Here is a 17,548-nt window from a genome sequence, read left to right as displayed (position 1 = left end):
CCCGCTATTTCATTCAAGTTTAGCCGCGCGCCCAAAGAAAGAAAAGGTGCTCAAGTTCATGACGCGCGCGTGACGTAACTTCTTTCCCCCGAGTCATCTTTTCCTGCTTAGCTTCCAGCGCATTCGAAGGAACGCGAGACGAGAGAAAGCAATTACAGCGTGGGACAAATCTCTAACTCCGCTCGTAATTAACAGATTCTAAAAATGTTTGCAGCGGTCGATTCGCGAGATAATTAACTCCTTTAATGGAACCATTCTATGGTTACTTAGAAAAGTGTTGCACGGCCCCTTTAAAATGACCATTAATGTTTGCAAGGATGCCTCTAATTAAGCAAAAGCATTCTTGCACATCTCCGAAACTGCTTTATAATCTACTATAAATAAGTGAGGTCTTGCAAGCAAAATGAAGAATATTAACAGAGTAGAATTCATTTATTCACAAAAAGACAGCTGCCAGCTGCCTACAGGTGCTGTCCCATGTCACCAAATGAAAGCATGGACATGACTGGCAACATAGCGGACCAAACATGTTGTCTACAACGAAAAAAAAAACTACATCTTCACACATTCAGCTGTGCATCGCTACTGAAAACGACAACACTAAAACCATGAACAAACCCAATAAAAAATACATACTGGCATTGCACCATTCTAGTTCCAAACACAGGATTCTGCAGCGTTGAAGCAACTGAATCTCGGACAGCCTCCTTCCCATAACTTCCTTTTGCTGACCATATTCCGACACCTAAAGGTTTGGCTGTGTTTATAGGAATATATGCCGTATTTACTTGAACTCAACGCACACTTTTTTCCAGCATAACTCGTACAAATATTCAGATGCATTGTCATTTTGAACTCTCAATACTTAGTTGTGCATTAGATTTGAATGAATACGGAACCACATCAGCTGACCAGATTCTCAGGAAAACGCCCATATTTATTGCTGACGCAAATAAAGTCTAAAAAATCTGAATAGGGTGTGCCCAGCAAGGATTTCAGCCCTCAGATACAACTTAAGCAACAGAAAAAGAACACTTCGTAAATTGTACTTTGCAAAGCAAGCAGAACACAACGCCCCGTGGCCAATATAACAAAACAGGCGCTAAAACTAAATCCCTCACTTTGTGCTTCTAGTAAATCAAAGAACAGCAACAATGCTCAAATGAAAGTGCTCAATAGGTTGTTTATCTGATGTAAAAAGCACAAAACATACCGAAATGCCTGGCAATAAACATTATGCTTCGGGAGTCCATTGTCCTCAATCGGAACATAGCAGACTTTCGTTAATTGAACTTCAGTCAAGTAGATATTTTGGTCAATTCAATCTAGTATGTAGTTAAGGTTCTCCGATGTCATTTTTGCGTGTTTTATAGTTTAGACCCATATGTTGTGAGTGCTTTTCTGAGCCGCGGATGTGTTACAATCAATGCAAATAGTGTCAAATGAGTCGATCTGTTTAGTCAATTTTTTTTGCCTCTTCATTGACATCACCTTCCAGAAAATTCAATCAATTTTGTCAGTCCTGAATTGACAAAGTCAATCGTGTATTGAAACTGGCAATAATAATGACATAACTCGGCCTCACGACGACTCCCGACAACATGGCCCTGACTGTGACGTTACACAGTGTTAAACACGTAAGTTTCACAGACAAAGCAAACAGTGCCACTGAAGAATATATATGTTAAAAAGCAATATCTGCAAATGATATCTCAGGCTCAAACAATTTCTTGCAGAATAAAGCTTTAGAATATTGACACCTTCAAAGCGTGCCCGTACCCATAGTGTTCATCAGGCTTTTGATAAAATGCGAGGCCAAAATATTTTCCACAGTTCCCGTGCCAGCTCTACAATAAAGCGACTACGCCAGTTAAGAACAGTCCCAAGAACATGTGAAATAACAAGTTAACGGTAACTTAAAGCAATTATACATTCGCACGTCTAAGCCACTCCGCTGATGCAACTTTCAATAAAAGTAAAATAGGCGCAGTAGTGGTTTCAAACTGTAAAGTAAAAAATTTGGCTACATTAAGGTGATCGCGAGCACCTAGGTTACGCACTTGTGGACTTCCTCATGATGACAAACAATTCAGTACTGCTACTACGAGCAGCGGAGAGATCACACCACCTCTAGTGCCTCCACATTGAAACTTACATGCACATTTCAGAACTGAAGACAGGATTAAAATACAGAAGTCAAGTCTTCGACAAGCGCCACCTATCGAAATATGAGCGGAGTTACAACAAAAACTAAAATTAACAAAAGAAATAGGGAAACAGAGCCCCAGAGAGTGGCCACTGCCCGGAGAATCGCGTCTGGCATTGTAGAAGCTCGGCTTCACAAACAGCACTCCTGTTCCACCAGGACATAATCCTCGGAATGCACTCAACATGAGTGCTCAACTCTTGTGCATCTGGTATGTGGCCTGGAAGGTAAGAGTCAAACGTAACTAACAGCTCGCCAAGTCAAAGTACGTACATGCTATCTTGCCAATAAGATTCTCCATCAACTAATTCGAAAGAAACATGCTGCCACCCGATGGCGCTCGGTAGAACAGACGCCTCTAAAAACCTAGCAATAAGCATGCACAGAAAAACCTTCTTGATATGTTTCCATTAGGCTTGTGCGTATATTCGAACAAATATTACAGTATTCGAATTCGCTTCGAAACGAATTTAAATTATTCTAAATTTCAAAGTATTCGAAATGAACATAAATAAACCGCATGTAACCCCCCTGTAAAGGTGGTTTCACTGCAGTGAATGCACCTATCCAAGAAAAATCCGCACTGCCGCGAAGCCCCACTTCAAGGTTGAATGAAAAAATTACCCTCACATCGATTCATCGTTTTTTAAGTTTAAAAGCTCATCATACCGGCTCATATGCTCTAAGTATAGTAAATTTTAAAACGTAACATATTTTACAGGTTATCACTTGCATTCTACCGAAAGTCAAATCCTGCTACTATTCAAAGTTGCTTCTACTTCCCTTGGAGCTAAAAAGAATCACATTTGCACATGCCTTGTTTCAATTTTAAAAAAATATTGTGCAGGTTAGTTGGGTCATGACAAATATGCTCATTTTTCTTGATAATATGTGATTTATTATATGTATTCGAATTCAATTAGCAATTAATAATAATAATAATAGGTCCTTTATTTTTCATCAAGCATAAGATGAGGGAGGCAGGGAGAAAAAGCTAACAAGCAGCTTGACTAGCTCCGGCCCCCCAAAATGTACACTTCGGCACGTTTACAGCAGACTGTGCTGAACATATTGAATAACCAAAATGACAATGAGAATGCAAAGTGACAGGCTATTAAACAGTGTACATAAACAGGGCAAAAAAAACATCAAGGGAAAAAAAATTAAGAGATGGAAGAGAGAAAACATTTGGGAATAATACAATTCATTTTCATTGAAAATATCATGTAATCACACAACATTTGTTATCACAAAACATTCGTAACTAGAAAACATTTGTGAGAAAATATTCGTGCCTAGAGAAACCAGTGTTGAAATTCATCAGGGGCAAACGAGACGAGACAAATTATTCAACCAAATTACTATTCTCTTCGAATTCGCTTCGAACCTAAAATTTACCATTCGCACAAGCCTAGTTTCCACTCACAACGATTTCCTGGTGCCAACGTTTGGAATCAAGAACAACATGAATAACAACCCCAATAGAGTTATGCTTCCTTTTTTAACAGTTATATATTTCCTTAGAAAACACAGTAATTTGGCACTAACATTCAGCGTATCACCAAAACTACAACCGTGTGACACGCTTTCTGGCTGCTACATCCAATGTGCACAAGAGAAGTCGCAAGCAGTTTCCGCATAGTACTTGCCTGCTCTCGTCACCTGTGTCACAAGAAAACACTGGCACACTCCTCCAGTAGCAAGAAATCACTGTGCAGACTACCACACATGCCATTCGTAACTATCAATACCACCCCTTTTGTGGTAAGCAAAATCACCGACCGTATTTACTCGAATCTAGACCGCCCTCGATTGTAGGCCGACTCCCGAAATACGCAAGGCCAGAAAAAAGCTTAATCATTGTACTCTAATCTAAGCTGACGCCCCCACTTTCGCATATCGTTTTTTCGAAAAAAAAAACATCGGCTTAGATTCGAGTAAATACGGTATGTGACAGCTTGTGCAGCACAGAGCTGTTTGAAGCGTAATGCATGCTTTCTTTAAAAGAGATAACCGAAGCACGCTGCATTCCCTGCTGCCGCTTTTGATTGAGACCTGTACAAGTGTGCAGTGCTTGCAGATATTAACCCAAACTACGAGACGCAAGACAGTACAGCAGGAGACTGACAGCATGACAGGAGTTTCGCACAAGCAGACAGCGACTGCAGAGACATGTATCAGAGCTCTTGCACGTGCGTATGTTCTAAGAAAAATAATTCAGGTGAAACCCAGTGCCATCTTTCACCCCTGCGCATGTACCGAAGTGCTACTTTCCCCACTGTTTAGCTGCGTCTGAAAAACTAGCCTAAACTTTACTCAACACTGCTGAAGGTAAGGGGGGAAGCAGGTCTGAGGCACCTATACGCAAAACCCACCATCCAAAATCCGGGAGGGAGCGCTCAGTCCTCGAGCGTGACATTCCGGAAGAGGTAGGACATGGACTCCTTGTGGTGGATGCGCCGGATGGCCTCGGACAGCAGCACGCTGATGTCGACCGTCTTGATCTTGTGGCACTGCATCTTCTGCACTTCGTGAGGAACCGTGTTGGTCACCACCACCTGTGCACAACGGTTGCCAGAAAGGATGAGGAAAGATGACTGGCTGGTAAGTGACCTGTACAACACCGCGGGAATGACTAACACAATGCTTCATGTAAGAATTGGCAGTGTTAAGAGAGGCGCTATTATCACCATTGTAGCATGACTCAGTGGCCTAAGCTTGAGGCTGAAAGTAGGTTAGCCAAGACATGTAGTTACAACATCAAGGCAGTTGATGTGAAATCAGCCTGGACACAATTACAATAATCATCATCATCCAGACACTATGTCCCCAGCAAAATGAAAGCCCTTTCCAGTGACCTCCAATTAGTGCACCTGTCTAGTGTCAGCCAATTCCAAGTTACACCTGAACACCTTTCTACAATAGCGAACTGTCGAAATTACTGAATTTTCATGTGTTATGCAGTTGGCAACATTAGTGTACTTAATGCTGTATGACGGGGAAGATCATTGCCCATTTGAAAGTTATGCTTTCTATCTGAGAAACTTCGGTGTGTTTCCTTTTTGTCTATTTTTTGTGCAACTTTCAAGCAGAGGACAATTTTCCCATTCTTAATAGATGCTTCAAATTGCAGATTTAAACAGAATCGTTTTGCCGACTAAAACAACTTGCAACAGCCACGAGAAGGGACTGACCTCATCAATTGGGGAGTTTTCGATGAGCTGCGGCGCATCGCTGGACAGGAGTCCGTGGGTGGCCAGCACATAGATCTTGTAGGCACCGCGCTCTTTCAACACTTCAGCAGCCACCACAAAGGACTGTACATCATCCACCATGTCATCCTGGACAACAGAGTATAGTTGCAGATACTTCAGACAAGTAATGAAAGGCTCTTCACTTTCTGCTATCATAACAAAACTAATACATTCAACACTTTATTCGCAATCTAGTACTACTACTAATAATAATATCTGCATTTTTTACGTCCCAAAACCACCATATGATTATGAGAGGCACCGTAGTAGAGGGCTCCAGAAATTTCGACCACCTGGGGTTCCTTAACCCTTTGCGGTCCAAAACCTTTACCCACTTTCCGGCTCTAGCGGTCCGAAACTATTTCGCCAGTTTCTGGCGCCGCGAATAAAAACACAAGCTGTGGAAGAGAAACGCACAGGATATTTATTTTTGCTCCTGCATTCTGCAGGCAACTCTTTTAGTGATATTTGGGCAACGTATGATACCGCTCAAAGCATTCCCCTGTGTGCAGGCCAGGGTTATTACTGCAGGTTTCCACCGCCGCCGTCGTCGTCTTCGTCACTCACTTCTGTCGAATCACTGTCATCACTGTCTGGTGGAGGCACGTAATTCTCTTCCTCACTAAAGTCATCCTCGCTTTCGCTAAAAGCACCGCCGTAAAACGCACGCGGTGAAAACGTGGCCATGCTTCTCAGCGAACCACGCGCGCGAGTGGGTACGCTCTAGGCCCCGTGCTGATCATAGTGCTGCACCCTAGTGTCAAAAAAGTAAAACCTCAACAAACAAAGCTCACTTATTCCTCAAGAGATGGCCCTTCATGTATACAAAAAATGCGCGCGACTCGCGGTGAGAAAACAGCAAAATTTAAACCACGAACACCCTTGTCGGGCGGGGCCCGACAGCGGACCGCTACGGCCGTGTTGCGTTGTCGGGCGCTGCCCGACAACGGACCGCAAAGGGTTAACATACGGTACGTAAAGTAAGCGCCCCAGCAGTAGCGGCATGAACCTAATAGGCGACATGCTGCACACAACTAGGAATAATCAGCACCATGTGGCAGCAAACGCTGCATTTCGATGAAGCGCCAGAGATTTTCGTACAGCAGCACATTGTTTACGGGTACACACACATCGGGAAAAGCGGGATGATTGGTGGTTGGCACGCAGTTAAGTGAGATTCAAGGCAGGAACCCTGCTGCACGTATATGTGTACTGGCAGGTTATAACCCTTTGCGGTCTGTTGCCGGGCCACTGCCGATACCGACAATGCAACACGACCGCACCAACTTGTGGTCGGGCACTGCTCGACAAGTTGTTTCGTGGCTGATTCATGAGCGTGTTTTCTCATTGCATTATGTGCAATCTCTTAATGAGTAAGTAAACTTCTTTTACTTGAGTTTTGTTTTCTTTAGTTTCACACCAGAAGAGACGGAAGGTGGGTAAAGGTTACGGACTGCAAAGGGTTAACAGCTATTTCGGACATGGCTGTGGCGATTTGGCCGCTTGAGCGAAAAAAAAAGCATGAATTCGCCTTTTTCGAACTGCCCGATTTTTCGGATGATTTCGCGGTGCTATATGGAGTCCGAAAAACCAGACGCTGACTGCAGATTCGTGATAAGCATGTTTTCTTCAGCAATGGCAAGGAAGAGAACTAGTTTCTTTATTCCATACTCTAGCATTTGCGAGAGAGGGTGGTCTGAGATGAGGAGGCCTGTCATCAATGCTCTCACATTCCCCTCTCAGGCAATACATACGAGGTCTGTTAGAAAAGTATCCGACCTTATTTTTTTTTGCGAGCACCTGATGGATTTGAAACAAGCGCGCTTGCATCAGCCGAACTTGAACCTTCGTGCGCATGCGTGAATTTTTTCCCGCCTGCCAATAGCGTCAGTCGCTGGGACGCAGCGCTTGAGTGAGGTCGTGCGGAGTGCTCTCGTCGGTTTTTCATTGCAAGGAAAATGACGGAGCGACTGGAGCAGCGCTACTGCATCAAATTTTGCCAGAAACTGGGCGACAGTCAAGTGGAAACCATTGGGAAGATCAAGACGGCTTTCAGTGACAACGCTATGAGCCGCACACAGATTAAGGAGTGGTACAACCGGTTTAAAGACGGCCACACATCGGTGGAGAGCGAGCCACGCTCTGGTCGGCCATCAACATGTCGAAATGACCAGGTCATTGCCAAAGTGAACGCTGTGGTGATGCAGGACCGTCGTGTGACTATCCGGGAAATTGCGGAAGAGGTGGGCATCAGCACTTTCTCTGCACATTCCATTATGACCAAAGATTTGGCCATGAAGAGAGTTGCGGCGAAATTCGTGCCGAAACTCCTCACAGTGGAGCAAAAGCAACTTCGTGTTGAAGTCACACAGGACATGATGGATTTCACAAGCAGTGACGCTAACTTCATGAACACCATTATCACTGGTGACGAGTCTTGGGTGTACGGGTACGACCCGGAAACCAAATCCCAGTCGTCACAGTGGAAGCATTTCACGTCACCAAGACCAAAGAAGGCCCGCCAAGTGTGCAGCAACGTCAAAGTGATGCTGAGTGCTTTCTTTGACTCCCGCGGTGTGGCACACCACGAGTACGCACCACAGGGTCAAACAATCACCAAAGAGGGATGTCCTCCATCGCCTACGTGATGCTGTGCAGCACAAGAGACCTGAGTTGTGGTCAACAGGAAACTGGCGCATCCATCACGACAATGCTCCTGCACATTCCTCACACTTGGTTCAGACTTTTTTGGCGAAAAATCAGACTCCTGTAGTTCAACAGGCTCCTTACTCTCCTGATATGGCCCCCTGCGACTTCTGGCTGTTTTCCAAACTCAAGAGGACATCGAAAGGAGAGCGATTTCAGACAAGGGAGGACATTATGGCTGCAATGACAGCTGAGCTAAACTCCATTCCGAAAGAGGCCTTCTCAGAATGCTTCCAACAATGGCACCACCGCTGGGAGAAGTGTGTGGGGTCCCAAGGGGACTACTTTGAGGGGGATTAGGTTTCCAACGCTCCAATTGTGCCAGTTTTTTTTCTTCCACCAAAGGTCGGATACTTTTCTAACAGACCTCGTACAACGTCGAAGAATATGCGCACCGTCACCAAAAAAAGCTCTTTATATGCTCACCACCATGATGGCGATGCGGCCACCGACGTCACCCACCACATAGATCGGTGGTTTCTCCTTTGCTGCGGGCACTGTAGAACAAAAATGAAACACCCCATCAAATACAGCTCAGCAATCATAATTCACCACATGAACTACAATGACGGAGCTTAGACTATTAGTCTAACTGAAGCAGATAGACATAATTTCATTTCCTTTTGCATACGTTCTTCCACTTTGCAGCATTTTGCATCCGCCGTACAGTAGACTCACGGTAAATGGAAATCTCTTAAACGGAACCGCTGCTTAAACGGAACAACTGCTCCTAATATGATTGGTTTCATACTTGCATTTTGCACCCCTGCTCTTCTCTCAGTAAACGGAATTCCTCTTAAACAGAACACATTTTCCTGGTCCCTTGAGGTTCCGTTTAACAAGAGTCCACTGTATATCAATGATTTTACTCACTCAGTGCTCAGAGTGGGAAACTATACATAATACAAGCCAGAATGCAAAGCCACTTCATATACAGACAGGCCGAAGATATTCAACCGAAAGCGTCAGTGTATACACAATAATTCTTGGAGTTCATACCATAGGGATGCACATATTGAAGATTTTCAAAGCGCAAGGTTCTATCAAAGAATGCACTGCCCCACTGCTCCAGTATTAGCATACAAGGGAACAAAACAGGAAGACTGCCTCATACACCCTTGCTTCGATGTTGCACGTCTACACAATTTTGAATACTACAACAATCCCAGAGAGCTCATGCTGAACAAGTACTGAAGCACATTTCTCCACTTTCATTCCTCCTTCAGACAGCCAACGACACAGTGATTATGCTAAGCAGTATGAACTCCACGAGTGTGCAACGAATGTTTACACTTTAACGTTTACATCTTTTTGTGAGGATCGTGCAATATTTCCCAATCTTTTCTTCTGTTGTAATATTTTATAGTTTCTTCCAACTCTGAAAATATACTTCTTGTTTGGTCACTGGTAATATTTAACACAATTTTTTTTTTACAAGCAGCCTTTAAGGGGAGGTTTCTTTAAATGCATACTATTGTAACAGGACACAACGTACAGAAATGTGTCATATTCATTTGAACTGATATACCGTAACAAACAGTGAAGCATATACTAGACATTGCTTCATACTGGCACAAACATGACCCAATGCATCCTCTGTCACGACTGCTGTCATCGTCATCTGAAGCCCCTTTTTTCAAATTACAATTAACATAGAATTCACTCTTCGAGACCAATGCAAGGTCTTTATAAACACTCAACTCACGCTCAAAGTCAAATTCAATGTCTAGAGCAGTGCTGCTGTCAGAAACACATCTCCAAGAAACAGCTCTTCTTCTGAAGACATGCCCAGAAATTGGTGTGCTGACATTTATGGTTCAATATTGCTAGGCTAAACAAAGGAAAACAAAAAAACTACAATTTTACCAGACTTCCAGCGATCTCTAGAGCTGAAAACTGAAGCTGAAGCCAATTGATGACTGTAACTGGTCTTTGGCACTTGGAGCAGCACACATTAGGGTGAACAAGTGCGACTTCTCATTGGCGATATTGGTACAACCTCCAACAACTAGTACAGGTCACATCTGAGGTTAAAATGGTTAACATCACCTGTCCCACGATGTGCAAAATAAGACTCAACTAAGCCGTCGAAACCTGTAATAGCACTCGCGATGCTAGAAACCAGTGACGCACACTATAGCACACTACGGCTAGACTGGTTATCTGTCGTACACATTAAATGGACTGCATAGCTCATTCTTATCCTCTTAATATCAACTACAACATGAGTTAAACCTGTTTGCTCGCCAGTGCATGTGCTTGTTTTCCAGTCCCTTAATGTTATGCATAATATTTTTTATTCCATCGCTCACTTCTCCGTTAACCTCAACTGAAGCCGTCAGAGTGAGAGGTAAAGCATCAGCACAACAACTAGCAAAGCTCTTTCATGTAACAAAGGAGGTAGCCATGAACTGACACAGAATCGAGGCCATAACTACCGAAAACAAACTCAATGCACAAAATCTAATTTTACTACATGGTGGAAGGCTTTAATACTTGCACGAAAATTCAGACACAAACTTGGCTACGATATATGTACCACGACTGCCGCCAAACGTAACGAAGTGCAGCTTAGGCCACAGTGCTTACCGGGCATAATGTCAAGGCCCACCTCCATGGTGCGTCCAGACATGAGAACGGTCGGAGGAGAGTAACGGCCATCCACCATGTCCGACTCTGACTCCTTCTGCTCGCCATGGATCACTGCGATGCCTGCACGAAAACAGCAAATCGTCATGCTGAAAAAGTTTTGCTTGTGGAAGTTCGCGCTGACATTTAACGTCTGTGTGCTTGGAAATGAGGTAGCTTGTTATGACTGACCAACTCGTGGGGCTTTATGTTAGAGCACGGCCCGCGGGCCGGGCCGTCCGAAGCGTTTTCCTGCGGGCCCGGGCTGGGCTCGGGCTTGAAAGTTCGGGCCCGGGCCGCGCTCGGGCTTGAAGTCGCGGGCCTGGGCCGGGCCCGGGCTTGAGGCTGCGGGCCGGGCCGGACTCGGACCCGCTCATTAAAAGGCGTAAGTCGGGCCTTCGAGCACACGCGAACGTTATGCATTGCATGGTCTAAGGTATACTGTGCCAAGCTGAAGTGACACGTGCAAAGAGCTGGCTCTTAGTAAAGCTTAACAATAAAAAAAGAAAAACTGTTGAAGTGCTATTTTTTTCACCAGTATAGATATAGATTGGCGCTGTATATTTTCACTAACGTTTCGTCTGCTGGACCAGACTTTGTCAAAGTAACAAGTACATCGTGGTGTGTTTCCTTATAAACACGACAGATCACGTGTATATACAGGGTGTCCCAGCTATCACGCAGCATGATTTAAAAAAATAGGAACAGCGTTACGCAAATCAAACCTACAGCATATTGTTCCTAGTACACTAGAGTAGCCACTGCTATTTTTTTCGCTAATGAGGATTAATTAATTAGTCATAATTATATGTCTAACTCGACAAGTACTCGCCTAATTGTCAAAATGTCAATGAGGCGTATGTAGGCATGTTCAAATGGCATCTAACTGCGCTACTTTCAACAACGTGCTAATTGCACGCTCACTTTTTCCGCTTGATCAAGAAAGCCCGCGAAATATGAAAAGTGACACGTGACTAGAGTGTTGCGCGCGTCGGGAGCCAGCGCCCTCAAACAGGCTCCCTATGAGGCAGACAGTATCAAGGAAAAAATGCAGAAAGAAAAAAAACGCATCGCCCTATCTGCCACTCCCCGGCCTAAGAAACGTACAGCTTCGTTTTACAGAGTCAGGCCGTAATAAGAACACCTGACGTGTTATCAATGAGAACAGTCGGCCGTGAGATATGGATGATTGCGGCGTACTATCGAACGGATTGAATCCCAGCGAAATTGCACGCATATCGCTGGCGCCCGACCTGTACCCTTGCCAAAATGCGAAACGCTGTCTTTCGCAAAAGGCAACAGGCAAAGCGGTTGTTTGCAGTAAGCTTATTTGAGGGCGCTGGTTTTCTTTGCGGGTGGGAGCGTAGTCACGTGTTATTTTTCATATTTCGCGGGCTTTCTTTATCAGCCGGAAAAAATGAGCGCGCAATTAGCACGTTGTTGAAAGTAGCACAGTTAGATGCCATTTGAACATGCCTACATACGCCTCATTGACATTTTGACAATTAGGCGAGTACTTGTCGAGTTAGAAATATAACTGACTAATTAATTAAACCTCATTAACAAAAAAATAGCAGTGGCTACTCTAGTGTACTAGGAACAATATGCTGTAGGTTTGATTCGCGTAACGCCGTTCCTCTTTTCTTAAATCGTGCTGCGTGATAGCTGGGACACCCTGTATATATATATATATATATATATATATATATATATATATATATATATATATATATATATATATATACACATTATATTCCTTGGTATTACGTGCCAAAACCACGATATGATTACGAGGCATGCCGTAGTGGCACCGGATCACCTTCGACCACCTCGAGTTCTCTAACGTGCACCTAAAGATAAGTATATGCACGGGTGTTCTTGCATTTGGCCCCCATCAAATTGCGGCCGCCGTGGCCGCGGGAATCGCACCCGCGTCCTAGGACTTAAAGGGCCCCTCACCAGGTTTGACAATTTTGAGCTATTGAGCGCAATGCATACACTGGGCGTTCACGATCACGTTTGCCAAAATTTGCAACGCTACGCGCCGCGGAAATGGGTCAAATTTCAAGGTGAACGCTGCTTGCCCTTCCTCTCGCGGGCGCGCGCTTTAGAGAGTGAGGGGATGACGTACATGAGAAAATGGCCCTACGTAGATGGTAGTGCTGTGACGTCGCTCCTCTACGTAGACGACTGTGCTCTGACGTCGCCAACAGTACCACGCGACACTGCGATAATTATTTGACACGACATGTGTAGTTTGTGTAATTTGTTGCTTGAACAGATTAATAAAACTTGAGAGAAATAATGAGACACACAAAGGGAATGTGTGCGTCTTTTCCATCTTTTTTTCGTGAATTGCAGCAAGATGCGGGGCTAATGTGCCTCCCTTTCCCGTGCGTTCGTGTCCCTGCGGTTAGCGCATCGAGCAGACGCCAGCCCAGGAAACGAAAGTGATGTTCTGGCACGTTCGAGCACTCATTATGCTCATTTATTCTACCGCGTCCAAGTAAACGTTAATGGGGCACTGGCTCATGATACCGCCACTCTCGTGCCCGTACAAATGTCTCAACTTTCATGCCCGTCCCGCAGAAACAGGCAGTACACCACAGACAACGCCGACAAAACGCCCACGGCCGCTACATAAAAAAAAGGTAGCGGCCGTGCAACACCGCTCGCGTGCTCGGGGTGGCTCGGGAACGTCATGCGCACGTGGCCATGCATGCGCATGACGTGTTCACGCGTATGTGCCAAGTGAAGAGGGCAGGGAAGGGATTTGGCTTGCTAAGGCTACACGGGGCGAGTGGCAAGGGTTTGAAATTCGCCTCCTCGCATCATGGTTTCGCGCCGCTACAAATTATTGTTTTTCTCAGCTCGTAATGAACCGATTTGAAAGATTCTTGCGGCATACTGCTCTTCATTCGGCACACAACAACTTCAAGCGTCTAACTAAAATTTGCTATGTGGCCTGGTGAGGGGCCCTTTAACAACGAAACAGCTTAACCGCTGAGCTACCACCGCGGGCAAAGCAACATTTCGATGCCTGTACACACCGGATTTTCCGTCCGATCACCCGCTACAAAGCGCACGGCATGATTAATAATAATCATCAACAACTAATATTGTCACGTGGTCGTGACGTTGACGAAGGCAGCACTCAGCACGTCAGAGATGAAACTCTTTATTTGGCCGAACTTGTGGCCGGGAAACTGAAAAGCAATACACTGATAGCGGCGAATAGAGCGTCGACCGTCGATCAACTGACAAGCGGTGAAGCGCGTCGGCTTTCATACAGGCGCTATCGAACTTTCCAGCGATATCGCTGGTTGTTGCGTAATCTCTAGAATAAGCTCGAGCGTTCGCGTCTTGCGCGCAATCTTAACAAAATGATCTACAATACTCGTGAAGCTTCTCGAACAATGAGGCGCGGTTTGCGCTAAGCGTTGCTGACAGTCTTTGTGGGCAAAAACTGAATACAGCAAAATGCTAATAAGAAACGCCCGTGGCAGTGCCCCCCTCTGAAAAAGCATCGTCCCGATGCTTAAAACAGAACAGGCCAATGCATGCAACAATAAATAACAAGAACAAAGTACAATAAGCACAAGCAAGAAAGTACAATAATAAAGCAAAATCATAATCCTTAGATTCGCTAATGGGCGTAATATGGTTTGAGGCGCACGACATGGACGACTTCAGGTCGTGCACGGCGCCGCTGAGAGTTCGTAATGCCGTCAGGGACAACATCGTAGTCGAGTGCGCCGAGGCGTCGAAGTACTCTGTACGGTCCGAAGTATCGTCGAAGAAGCTTCTCACTGAGTCCCCGTCGGCGTATTGGCGTCCATACCCATACACGGTCACCGGGTTGGTATTCCATGTGGCATCGTCGAAGGTTGTAGCGGCGGCTGTCAGTCGTCTGCTGGTTCTTGATCCGTAGACGGGCGAGCTGTCGTGCTTCTTCGGCGCGCTGTAGGTAGGTGGTCACGTCGGTGTTTTCCTCGTCGGTAGCGTTTGGTAACATGGCGTCAAGCGTCGTTGCCGGGCTCCGTCCGTAGACCAACTTGTATGGCGTCATCTGCGTCGTTTCTTGTACGGCCGTGTTGTACGCGAAGGTCACGTACGGAAGGATAGCGTCCCACGTCTTGTGTTCGACGTCGACGTACATGGCCAGCATGTCGGCGATGGTCTTATTGAGACGCTCGGTCAGGCCGTTGGTCTGTGGGTGGTACGCGGTGGTGCGGCGGTGGCTTGTGTGGCTGTATTCCAAGATCGCCTGAGTTAGGTCAGCCGTAAACGCCGTACCTCTGTCGGTGATGAGCACCTCTGGGGCGCCGTGTCGAAGGACGATGCTCTCAACGAAGAACTTGGCTACCTCAGCGGCACTGCCTTTGGGCAAGGCCTTTGTCTCGGCGTAGCGGGTGAGGTAGTCAGTTGCTACGACGATCCACTTGTTGCCGGAAGTCGACGTCCGGAACGGCCCCAGTAGGTCCATCCCGATTTGCTGGAACGGCCGGTGAGGTGGTTCGATTGGCTGCAGAAGTCCCGCTGGCCTAGTCGGCGGTGTCTTCCGTCGCTGACAGTCTCGGCACGTCCTTACGTAGCGAGTGACGTCGACGGCAAGGCGCGGCCAGTAGTACTTTTCCGGTACTCGTGCGAGCGTGCGGGAAAGTCCGAGGTGTCCAGCCGTCGGGTCGTCGTGCAGGGCATGCAGAATTTCTGGTCGCAGTCCTGAAGGTACAACGATAAGGTAGCTGGCTCGGGCTGGAGAGAAGTTCTTCTTTACGAGGACGTTATTTTTCAAAGAAAATGATGTCAACCCTCGCCTGAATACTTTTGGGACAACGATGGTCCTGCCCTCAAGGTATTCCACTAGACTCTTAAGTTCCGGGTCGGCTCGCTGTCGTTTGGCGAAGTCGTCGGTACTTATGGCTCCCAAGAAGCTGTCATCATCCTGGTCGTCGGGCGGTGGTGGGTCGACGGGGGCACGAGACAAGCAGTCGGCGTCGGAGTGTTTCTTTCCGGACTTGTACACGACGGTAATGTCAAATTCTTGAAGTCTTAGGCTCCACCGTGCAAGGCGACCTGAAGGGTCCTTCAAGTTAGCTAGCCAACACAGGGCGTGATGGTCGCTCACAACTTTGAAGGGCCTGCCGTAGAGGTAGGGTCGAAACTTTGACATAGCCCAGATGATGGCGAGGCACTCCCTTTCTGTTGTGGAATAGTTGGCCTCTGCCTTAGACAGCGACCGGCTAGCATAACTGATAACTCTTTCCAGTCCCTCCGTCCGCTGCACAAGGACGGCGCCGAGTCCTACGCTGCTTGCATCGGTGTGAATCTCCGTATCGGCGTATTCGTCGAAATGCGCAAGTATCGGAGGCGTCTGCAGGCGTCGTTTCAGTTCATGAAATGCTTCGACTTGCGCTGTTTGCCACCTGAATTCGACGTCGGTCTTCGTGAGCTGCGTTAGTGGCTCGGCGATCCGTGAAAAGTCTTTGACAAAGCGTCTGTAACAGGCGCACAAGCCGAGAAATCGGCGCACGGCCTTCTTGTCGGTGGGTGGCGGGAAAGCAGCGATGGCAGCTGTTTTCTGCGGGTCTGGGAGCACTCCAGTCTTGCTGATCACGTGACCCAAAAACAAGAGCTCCTCGTACGCGAAGCGGCACTTTTCTGGCTTCAGGGTGAGCCCGGAGTTCTTGATTGCTTGAAGTACGGATTGAAGTCGCTGGAGGTGTTCGTCGAAGTTCGAGGAAAACACAACGACGTCGTCCAAGTAAACAAGGCAAGTCTGCCACTTCAAGCCAGCTAATACAGTATCCATGACTCGTTGGAAAGTCGCAGGTGCCGAGCAAAGACCGAAGGGCATGACCTTGAACTCGAACAGGCCGTCCGGTGTTATGAAGGCAGTCTTTTCTCGGTCTCTCTTGTCGACTTCGATTTGCCAGTAGCCGGTCTTGAGGTCCATTGAAGAAAAGTACTTCGCGTTGTGAAGTCGGTCTAGGGCGTCGTCTATACGTGGGAGAGGGTACACGTCCTTTTTCGTGATTTTGTTCAGGCGACGATAATCGACGCAGAAACGTAGGGTCCCATCCTTCTTCTTGACTAACACCACGGGTGACGCCCACGGACTCTTTGAAGGCTGGATGATGTCGTCGCGTAGCATTTCGTCGACTTGTTTTTTTATGGCCTCACGTTCCCGCGTCGAAACTCTGTACGGGCTCTGACGAAGTGGCCTGATACTTTCTTCTGTTATGATGCGATGTCTTGCGACCGGTGCCTGCCGAAGTCTGGACGACGATGAAAAGCAGTCCTTGTATTGCAGGAGCAGGGCTTTGAGCTGGTCTTGCTTGACCTTCGGAAGGATCGGGTTGACGTCGAAATCTGGTTCGGGACCTCGATTCGTCGAAGCAGTTTCGGCAGCATCGAAGAGGGCGAAAGCATTGCTGGCGGCCTCACATTCGTCGATGTAGGCGACCGTCGTACCAATATTGAGGTGCCTATATTCGTGGCTGAAATTTGTCAGCAATACCTTTGTTTTACCGTCACGCAGCTGGGCTATACCTCTCGCGACACAAATCTGACGATTCAGGAGTAGGTGTTGATCGCCCTCGATGACGCCTTCATGGTTCGCAGCTTTTTCGGTGCCGACAGAAATAATGACACTGGAGCGCGGCGGAACGGTCACCTGCTCTTCTATCACATTCAGTGCATAGTTCCCTGGCGTCGCGTGGGGCGGGAGTGCTTTGTCTGAGGTTAGTGTTAT

General features: G+C 46.6%; 2 protein-coding genes across 4 annotated transcripts in view; one reads left to right on the top strand and one right to left on the bottom strand.

The window, feature by feature from the left end:
• Positions 1-404: 404 nt before the first annotated feature.
• The window catches only part of LOC119399623 (phosphoribosyl pyrophosphate synthase-associated protein 2), a 38,500-nt gene continuing 21,356 nt past the window's right edge, over positions 405-17,548 (bottom strand). For 2 of the 3 annotated variants that reach the window (XM_037666424.2, XM_037666426.2), the window contains 5 exons: positions 10,756-10,878; positions 8,593-8,663; positions 5,401-5,547; positions 4,582-4,764; positions 405-2,426 (listed from right to left, as the gene is read on the bottom strand). In XM_037666424.2, the coding sequence (XP_037522352.1) occupies positions 4,606-4,764; positions 5,401-5,547; positions 8,593-8,663; positions 10,756-10,878 (500 nt within the window). In that variant the 3' untranslated portion in view covers positions 405-2,426; positions 4,582-4,605. Of the gene's footprint in view, positions 2,427-4,577; positions 4,765-5,400; positions 5,548-8,592; positions 8,664-10,755; positions 10,879-17,548 lie in introns of all 3 variants that reach the window. The other variant, XM_049417792.1, reaches the window with a different exon arrangement.
• Positions 7,218-8,492, top strand: LOC125759327 (protein GVQW3-like). Its single transcript, XM_049417794.1, has one exon. It carries the CDS (start codon positions 7,419-7,421, stop codon positions 8,106-8,108), a length of 690 nt encoding a protein of 229 aa, XP_049273751.1. The 5' UTR covers positions 7,218-7,418; the 3' UTR covers positions 8,109-8,492.

The sequence above is a fragment of the Rhipicephalus sanguineus genome, chromosome 7 (genome assembly GCF_013339695.2).
Source record: "Rhipicephalus sanguineus isolate Rsan-2018 chromosome 7, BIME_Rsan_1.4, whole genome shotgun sequence".
Classification (NCBI taxonomy): domain Eukaryota; kingdom Metazoa; phylum Arthropoda; class Arachnida; order Ixodida; family Ixodidae; genus Rhipicephalus; species Rhipicephalus sanguineus.
This window is presented reverse-complemented; position numbering and strand designations above follow the sequence as displayed.

Coding starts and splice junctions, on each gene's coding strand:
- LOC125759327 (XM_049417794.1), top strand. CDS start 7,419: ATGACGGAGCGACTGGAGCAGCGCTACTGCATCAAATTTTGCCAGAAA.